This window comes from Opisthorchis viverrini, assembly GCF_000715545.1.
Source record: "Opisthorchis viverrini unplaced genomic scaffold opera_v5_68, whole genome shotgun sequence".
NCBI lineage: Eukaryota > Metazoa > Platyhelminthes > Trematoda > Opisthorchiida > Opisthorchiidae > Opisthorchis > Opisthorchis viverrini.
In genome coordinates this window covers 1,772,894-1,782,661 of record NW_008751724.1, presented here as the reverse complement: position 1 = coordinate 1,782,661, position 9,768 = coordinate 1,772,894, and the positions used below count along the sequence as shown (strand labels likewise).

General features: G+C 44.3%; 2 protein-coding genes across 2 annotated transcripts in view; one reads left to right on the top strand and one right to left on the bottom strand.

Annotated features, from left to right (window-relative positions):
* Positions 1 to 1,582, top strand: part of T265_04262 (hypothetical protein) — a gene marked incomplete at both ends in the record, with an annotated part of 8,308 nt that extends 6,726 nt beyond the window's left edge. The window contains one exon of the mRNA XM_009168951.1: positions 915 to 1,582. Coding sequence (XP_009167215.1) covers positions 915 to 1,198 — 284 coding nt within the window. The remainder of the gene's footprint in view (positions 1 to 914) is intronic.
* A 2,594-nt stretch (positions 1,583 to 4,176) lies between these two features.
* T265_13462 (hypothetical protein) overlaps positions 4,177 to 9,768 on the bottom strand; it is a gene marked incomplete at both ends in the record, with an annotated part of 50,386 nt that continues 44,794 nt past the window's right edge. Inside the window, 2 exons of the mRNA XM_009168964.1 lie at positions 4,177 to 4,776; positions 6,334 to 6,448. Of these exons, the coding sequence (XP_009167228.1) occupies positions 4,686 to 4,776; positions 6,334 to 6,448 (206 nt within the window). The remainder of the gene's footprint in view (positions 4,777 to 6,333; positions 6,449 to 9,768) is intronic.

Below are 9,768 nucleotides of genomic sequence, written 5' to 3'. Positions count from 1 at the left end.
TGGCTGGAGACGTTGCAAGAAATGGCGGCTAATCGATGTCAGTGGCGTTCGTGCTGTGAGTTTCCAGATTGTCTGATTGAGCGGTTGGAGGTGTAGGCACCTCAGTATGCTTGACATAGGCCAGCACTAGGTCCCCTCCCTCACCCACTCTTTTTCTCTTCTCTTCACCGTAGGGTTTTTAATACAATTATATATATATATAACTAGACGAACTTTATGGTTGTACGGCAGTGAAGCATCAGTGGCTACACTGATGTTGCTGTCTTTGATGATGATGATGATGATTACTGGTGTTACAAGTTGCCAATCTATCCACATGATCCTCTCGGGCAGCAAAATAGAGACGTGCGCATTGGCAACTGTCGCATGTAGTTCTCTAGCCGACTTGCGACAGATAATCGTTAGTCCATTGTGCATAATTGGTTCATCTTGCAGAGAAATATGTTATCTTTCGTGAGTCTCGGCACCCACAGACGGGCAGGTGTGAAAACATCGATTGTTCGCCCTTGGTTCATCGTAGACTGGTTGGAGACAAAAATTCCCATCGTATGATGTGGCCGTATTTAACGTTAGTTTACCTGCAGGAAGCACGAACCTGTGTTGACAACCTTCCTCACCACCCCCAGAGCGTTGCAGGTGGTGTTGCTTGATTTATGGAGTCACTTATCTAACTCCCGCGTCTCGTGGGCTTTGAGGTTCTCTTTATATTTGTGCGTGATGTAGACCAAACTGGCTTATACTATCGCTTCATTCCCGTTGGCGGAGTTGCATCTATAATTAGGTAGTACGTCCAGATGTTGTTATCCTGGGTGAGTTTACTAACTGTTGATCAAATGGCAGTTGATCAACAGTCAAGATTCGTTTATGCGTCGCGTAATAAGTTATTTACCGGTTTTTCCGTTTTTATCCAATAGCTGGCAAAAATCTACCAGTTTCTGCTAAAAGACAACCTACGGGCCTGGTTGACGAGCACTCCTCCGCAAAACCTGCCGCCAAACCACTAACCGACTTGGAGCTGAGCCAGGTTAATGATGCACATTCCCTGGAGTCTTACGGTTTAGATGTTCTCAAGGAATCCCTGGTTGCACGTGGTTTGAAATGTGGCGGTACGATTCAAGAACGAGCGGCGAGACTATTTTCCATCCGGGGGCTGCAACCAGAAAATTATCCACCCAAAATACGAGCAAAACCGAAGTGACAAACAATTTTCCAACTTAATCTACGTTACCTTCACCCGCCGACAGTGCGCTGTTAGTGACACATCAGGTTTGGCTTGAGACTGATGTGTGTGGCGCCTAAGTCTTCTGTTGTATTTTTTATTCCCCGTTTGTACGAGAGCGAATATTTTTTGTTACCTGGAAACCAAGTTTTATCCTTTGCACCTCATTGGAAAACTGGGTTCCCCGTACCAACATTTACTGATTCATTTTTTGTTGGATCTACCGGCTCTGCCCTAATGGCGATGATTCGTTGGGCATATTTCAGTAACATACTAATAACAACAACTAATATTTGGCTGCGAAATGGCCGCCTTTCAGAATACGAACTCACAGCTGCCAAATTTTAAAAAGTTAGATTTACCTCACAAAAAGATGCTATACAGTTGAACTATTGCCTTCACGATCATCTTTTGCCGTAGTGGAAGGACGCTCCCTTCTCCCGAATAGCGAGAGAGAGAGAGTACAAATGTGTCTCAGCAAAAATACACGGAGCTTTTCTGTAGCGCATCTTTCAGTGGACTCGTATCAAGTTGCAGGTTCGTAAAAATATAGTAATTTCCTTGAAGAGATGCCACTACGGCGAAAAGGATGTCATTGGTTTCACAGTCGGGTAAAATTTCTATGGAGGTGTAGGTATGTATAAGAGTTATTGTCAGCGAACCAGGAAGCGCCCACAGGAATTATTTTTCAAACACAATGAAATAAGTTGTATGTCGCTGCGGAATTTACAGAATTCACATTCTCATCACTCTTGTTTGGAAAAAACCCCTTTCATCCTGGCACAATTAGTCTGGTGAGTCAATGGGCTTGAGTTTCGCTCCTTTTAGAGTTCATTAGCAGTGCGCTTGTGGTGTACACATAGTTCAGATCAGGTCATTGTGAAACTATGTAATTCGAGCGTGAGAAGATCCTGCTGTTTATATATATATATATATATATACTAAGGTTGAAGACCAATGTGTATTTTTAGAATATATGTTAGCTAATTTGCCCGATCAGCGCTTTAAATAGTCTGGGGTCACATGACCGACTGATCACACTCTAACAAGCAATTCGGGATAATAGGTACCCACTGGTCCTCAAAGAACGCCCCTACAATCTACCGATGCTGTGACTTATCTAACTGGACTGAATGTTCGTGAGGAATTATCGTAAGAATCGGTTGCCTGTGTGCCTACCTCCAAGGTTACACAGATAGTGACATCACCACCTTTTGAAGCACATTGCGACAGCAATCCCTACCTAGTTTTTACTTCTACGTAATGCGATGGTCCCATTTCCCCAATACAATTACACGCCGCTGCAGTATCTAACTCAATAGATAACCAGTATTCACTAACACCAAGCGGCTTAATATTATCATTCGCACAAGTCAATCACACTCAGCCGGTCGTGGCCGAAAAGTTTGGTCTTCAAATTCCGACTGGGAGGATGAGTTCAAATCTAACTAGAGATCATTGAGGGGATCACATCAAATGAGGGTGAAACAGTGGTACGGCGCCTCTAGGCTAAATTAGTTTTAATCGCAGGACGAAATATAGACGGCATATTATCATGAGTAGCCAAACGGTGTGCCCCTAGAACGCTAAGGCACGGAGCGAAGTGCAGCCCCTTCCATTTTCGGGCGTTAAAATTTAGTCACTGATTCTACAGGTATTTCTATGAGTGCAGCAGGAATTTCTGTGAACCCGGCTGGGAACACTGTTTGACCGAGCACCGCCTTAACTGTTTCAAAAATAGTGAACAGACTTTCGTAGGTCATCGGCTTCTAGGTTGCTTCGCGGACGATCATCTTCTAAGACCTGGGTAGTCAATACTTGTGGCTACATTTTACCCCACATCGCGCCAGTTCAGGTTTGCTTGCTGGGCTGACATTAATTGCGGTTGGGTGGCGGGAGAAATGTAGTACAAAAACATGATTCGGAATGATTCTTTGGAGCATATGATGACTCCACTTTGTTCCAACTCAACGGGTTAATTTATACGATATGGTAACAAGACTTCAGTGAGGCGACCAGTCAAAACATACTGCTATATGTTAAACCAAACACCAGTAGAAAAACGGTATTCTCCTTATCCCCTTGTGGGACAATCGCGCATCATGACTTAAAATTTAGGTCACTTGTCCTTACCAGTTTTGAGTACTGCTCTTGGATTGACCTCATTAGCAAAACCGACCATTTTCAATGCCGTTTTGCAGGACACACTAGACTGAGATTACCGTTCGATTAGCAGTTTGGTATCGGGCCACTATCAGGCACCATCAGCGCACTCATTTGATGCGAATCTCTCCCACCCACACTCGCTGTACGAGAACCAGTTGTTGGAGACAACGAGTATTATAGGTGGTTGCGCGTTTAAGGTTTTCAGAATATAGCAAGCACTACGATAAAGGCGCTGTTTTCAGTTTCGGATGAGTAGGATCACGGACTCTCCCGGTCCTTTGTGAAGTAAGCTAATGACGATAAATTTCGCAGCCCGATGCGGGATAAATCGAAGTACACGTAGTTTGCATGATTTCATTGGCTCCGACTGCTAAGTTATCTTGGGTCACCGGATGAATCTTTGTTATCAGGGGAATAACAAAAGAGGAAAACGACCTGGCGCGAACTACTACAAGTGTTGGCGGGACACACCACTTAAAAACTGCTCGATAGCCCACGGCCAGTTTCGCCCCGAGACGAATGAAACTAGCAGTGAGCAGTCGATGGCTAGTCAGCAACCCTATGAACGGTGTCCCATCAAAAGATCATAAGAGGTTTTCATTGGGGGGGAGGGATGTTTAACCCGATGGCCGGTGTTAGAACAAGACTATCCCCTTTTCAGATATCGGATTCACGTTTTGCTCCGCTGCGTGGTCGGCAACTGGACACATCTATTCAAATCTAGTGTAGCTTTAGCGTGGAAAGGAACCACGCGAGTGAAGGAGCAACGTCAGATACGAATTTTTACTATTCCGATTCATACACACCACGTGAAAATGCAGTCTGACAGGTAGCGTAGTGTTCGTATTTCATGATGTCTATTATTACTATTGTTAGCATTGTTATTTTTAACATCTCGATCGTCAGATGTATCGGGAAAAAGAGATTGTTGCGGGCGGAGTTCTGAATAACCTGAGCGCTTAAAAAGCAAAAAAGAAAACGAGAAGCAGCGGGGATGGAGACAGTCTGGCGCAATTATCATTCCATTGCGGAGAAGGAATAAAATCATGGTAGAAAGTGATCTGAAGAACGAACGAAAGTTAAAAAACAAGGAAGAAAGATGGTGTGGCGAAGTAAGTGAGCGTGTGCGTCGAATGTGTGGCTCGAAAACATGTTTCGTGAATTTCTTTGAGTGAGACAACAAAAAAAGCGGCGTGGACACATGATGAGACAGCGATGACGGTACCGTTGCAGGGCTGTGGATTTTGTACATTGGACAGGAAACGGAGGCAAAAGAGAGGAAGCACAATCAGGATGAGATTTATTGGATGACACATCTGTCTGATCTATCTCGGCTGACAAAGTGTGCGTTGATGTTGGCGCATTGTTCATGTTGAAGGTCCTCTGCGAGTCTGAAGGTGGGGTAGAAAGGTATGAAACAGGTTAATTTGTGCGGCCTGGTCAATTGCGCTTAGTCAGAAAACACGTTCATATTCTCATAGAACTCTCATTGGAAGATAAAATGTACATCTACGGGGCATGTTCTGATAACTCGACTGTGAATTATCATGAAGAAACATGAAAGTGCTTTTGTCAAATTCTCTTATCTATGTTGGGTGAGTGGGGTATACAGTGCGCTCCATATTGTTGTACGAAACGGAATTCCTGAGTGTTTGAACTTCGACCGACTAGAAAGTACTTGAGGAGTTTACAAGATGAACCTGTTCCAGTAACAGATGGATTGACGACACTCCATAGACTGAGTTATTTGGTTAGACTATTTGAACACCAGTCGAAGTACTTCAGGGAACTTTTCATGGCAACAACAACTGCATATAGATGAAATAGAGGTAGTTAAATCAGTATGAAGTGGCGTTAGAAGTTGCCACCTGCTTGAATGGGTGGCAGTACCCGGTACCCGTCCCTGGGTACTGGGACGGGATACAGTAGTCGTTAGAAGGGCCAAAGGATACGGCACTGTCAAATGCCAGTATCCGATCTATCGCTTTTGAAGCGCGGCTATCCATCCAGTAGCGATCCTCATTAATGAGACATGTAGCCAGCGTATCACTTCTACCGGATTTCAACTCCAAAGCTCAGCCTCCCTCATACAAATCTCTTGTTGTCCGTGACTGAACCAGTGAGTCTTAAAACCATCTTCCAGCGTTCGCATACTTCATTGCTGGTGTTGGTTATATCCGTGTCTACAAGCCGCTCAAAGCAGCCGTTGTGACATACGCTCTGATTGAACTCCGGAAAAAAAATTTGTGAGCCTCTTAACCTCTAACTAGATTTTCATATGATAAAACCAAAAGGCACTTCACAGAATAAGCATGCGAAAGGAGAAATCCTCGTCCGCATAGACAAGTCGCACTACAAAGCTCCGTACGTATGCTACGCCACTGAACCACGCTGGCGTATAATTGCGAGATCTGGCATTCTGTTCAGATTCGAAGCGTTCGGTCACTGGTGTCCATGACGAATAACGAAGGTACGGTGAAAGGTTAGTCTTCAGTGGATCTGTCAAGCCATGCTGTCACAAAATTCCGTGTCTTGCCGGTATTCTTCGACGACTTGAAATACAACTGGTCAAACTTACATTATCACCACTAACTTAGACAAGATGGTGAGATCGTCTGAGAGGCAGTCTGACATCGGAAACACTTCCTACGTTCTCCACGAATCCGGCACTGGAAGCGGAATCGGCCTACAGTGCAACCATTTGGCATGGGTAACGACTGTTCGGGCTCAGTTCTTCTTCCCACAAGAGGCTGTTGCAGCAGAGTAACCCATCGAATGGTTCGAAAGTTCGTTAAAGCAAATCTTGGAAGAGGTTGGATGCACAGAAACGGAGCGATTCATTTCATTATTACAACCAACGATACACGCGACACGACGAGGGCATCAATGAGACCTAATTTTCAGGCACAGTAGTTAGAGGTTTGCACACGATAGCTTCAAAAACTTACGCCTGCTCATTAAGATCGAGCTCCTTGATCATATCATCCCGTTCGTTGATCAATTTAACCAAATCCCGAAGTAAAAGTTCTTCGCGTCGTCTATCACTGTCGGTTTTCATGAATTCTGAAATATCCAGCAACCAAGTAAAAGTCAAAAACACTATACACTGGCACAGTCATTTCAGAACCTATATGGATAAATCTGATATTGCGGGGGACCGGAGACGATCAATACTGCACTGTTGGCAGTCCCTGAAACACATCCAATCAGTAATTTCCGTCTCATGTTACTCCTTGGAAAAAAGTAGTTTAAGTTAAAAGCACAAATCCACAACGTAATGCAAACGCCACCAGTGCGAGCAAATGGGATCTGCCCGGAAAAGCAAAAGATCAAAGACTGCATGTAACTGATTGGTGAATGAATTGTGCTATTAACAGTAATACGAGTAGATGTATACTTGACCTAAGAAACGATGTGATGAGCATTTGGCAGAAGCTAAACCACCAGAGATGATCGAATTTCACACCGATTGCACGGTTCTACGGTTCAGTACGATCAGGCACAAGTGAGCTTCGTATCAATCTGAATTGCAACCAGTCGGAAGTACATATTCGAGCTCGGCGCTTCTCAACCAGAAGCGAGAATTTCGACACTAAATGCGTATCTCCAAAGATACAATCATATAAGATTTTGTCTCAGTGCACATGTGTTCCGATGTACGCAAGTTGGGAGCACAGTAAACTGAAAGTGACTGTTGGATTTGTATACATTCAACGTGTGAACATGTTAGTCAGATCCGAAGAATTTGATGAGCGGCAAAGTACAACTTTACTTCCGAGCCATAGGTTCTGATTTTTGGCGAAACCGAGTGATTCTGGATGAACATTTCCAAGGGTGTGGAGCCGAAAGATCACTTCAAGTAAAGGAGATTGACGAAAAACTAGCAAAAACTAACTTTAAAGAAACAGTGTTAAGGCTTTGGTGTCCTTCAGGACAAATATCTACACATCATACGACGCGTTGGAAACTGAAGACTATAACCAGCTTACAAACGAGGACGACTGAAACCCAGGATCTGAAGAACCCTTCACTGCTGTTTCGAAGTGGGCAAACAATATGCTGGAAGATGAAAGTGACCTAAAGCAACCAGATGTATCAGAATCACTAACAAAGACGTTGCACACCTTGGAAACCGTTCGAGCGGGCACTTCTCGAAGAGGCCCTGAAATTTTCTAGTCCGTTCAGTTTCAGTACTCAAGAGCAATCGAATCACACGTTTTTCGACAAAAAACGATAAACAGCGTGGTCAGTATAAGTGTGCTCAATGGGGGGTTCTAGAGTTTGAAGTGATAAAATGAAACCCGTTCTTTCAGGACCAAGTTGCTGGTACAATGTTTTCGTGCATCCGTGCAGTGAACACATGGGTTTGATTAGCAGGACTGCCTGCGGTGCATGAATACGAACCATTATCTCCAAAGACAGAAACGGTGAATAAAACTGCGGAAGAACGGAGTGGATGGAGTCGGATTCGGTGGGAGAAAACTCGTCTGTATCAAGTTATTAACAGACCTTACGTAGCCTTCAAAGATCATATTCAAATGGTTGGCCGAGTGGTGAAAAATTATCTCGAAAAGACAACTAGAGCAGGGCTTTTTTAAGCGACCTCTCAATGTGTGGTAATTCCCCAGCTGGCAACACATCAGGGAAATACTGAATTCCTTTGCAGCCAGGGCTACTTTGGTTTCTTCCTAACATCCAATCCTGTCGGGAACACCGTAATCCATCCCTGTTGGGACAGTGGCTTAACAAACCCATGGAGACACAGGCATATAGCTTTGGTGGCGTGGAACTCAATTGGGATACACCCTGACGGTTGGTCTTACCAATATGGAGGGGAAGATAGACTACAACTAAAGAACCCAGATAAAGACCGAGATGAAGCTCGAAAGTTTGTACAGTTACGCTGGTGAATTACTCGTGTTTTCATATAATTGTTGTTCGAAAACTGAGGGATGGGTGCAAAAATGGCGATTTTTGGAGTTTGCTTAAAAAATACAGGACGCTGTACCTATTGTAGGCCAGTTACAACTCGAGTGAGAATAAAACGCGTCGTAGGTCGAGCGAACATATTCTTTGTGTTGAGTGGATGTCAGAGAAGAGCATTCTACACCGGGATAGCGTAGCGAATACACATGACGCACGAGACATCACCCATAGGAAAGAGATCGAAAATAAGCTAAGCCGGAGTAAACATTTTACATGTCGCCAAAAAAAGCACCTTTCAACTGGAAGAAGAAGTTGGAAAGAATACATTCCACCTGTGATGATGTTTTCACTCGCTATGCGAGGAGACCGATGAGCCATATACACCATGGTAACAGGTGAAGCATGCAGGCCGTTCATCAGGCATTAAACCAGTCGGGCCCGCAAAACGGGTTGTTTTTCACGTTGACTGGATAGATCATCTGGCATCACGAACAAATCAGCGAGTCAGGCAATAGCACTAAACATATGCTAAGGGCGCCACAGAAAATATGGTGACACGACCGCGTCGATAACCCATATGGGAATTCGATCGTTACAGCTGCATCATACATAAAAAGCAGCGGGTATGTGTTGGTGTGCACGACTGTCGGTCCGACTGGTTGGGCCGGTTCAAAATTTGATAGGATGCTAAGCACGTAAACTCATACAGAAGGGATGGAAACCCGACCCATGTTTGACACAAGAGCGAAAAAAACACTGAGAAACCATGACACGAGTGAAGATCTATTGTCGGCAACATCGTCTTGAGACTAGTGCAAGCCTGTCATACGAAAGGAAAATACAATAGTATGGATCAGGACTTCTCTAACGTGTAGCATAGTTACCCATGTATTTGGTGTATCATAGGATAACTGGTTGATAAAAGCAACGGCTGATTTTGATGTCCGAGTACTGGATCACACAGACGACGTGTGATGGTCCCAGACGTTTCCGAGGGTCCACACCACGAGCATTTAACGATTATAGAATACTATACAACTAGGGATCCTGAATTCGAGTCAACAGTATTTTGCTCCATTTAACCTGTAAGTCTGTTTACGACAAAGTATTCTCACCTAGTCCGTCTCTTATCAGAATTCACTGGGAGTAAACAATATGGACCAAATGGAATCGGCTATTACGGAAAAACCTGCCGTGATGTAATGCGGTCAAAAGGTTTATAATCCGACCCAGAACCGTGGTTCCTATCACTTCATCCGTTGCTAGTCACAAACATGTGGTTGGTGTGCCAGCTGCCCAATGTACAAAGTGCCAATTTTTCTATCGATCTCCTTTCAGACTTTTGTTCTTTATGAGACCGATGGCTGGGGGGGGGGTGACAGTTATAGCAGCCAGTGTGGCGGTCTTCCAAACAAACAAAACGGTATGCAGGAGTGTATTTGGTGAAAGGCCAGTGG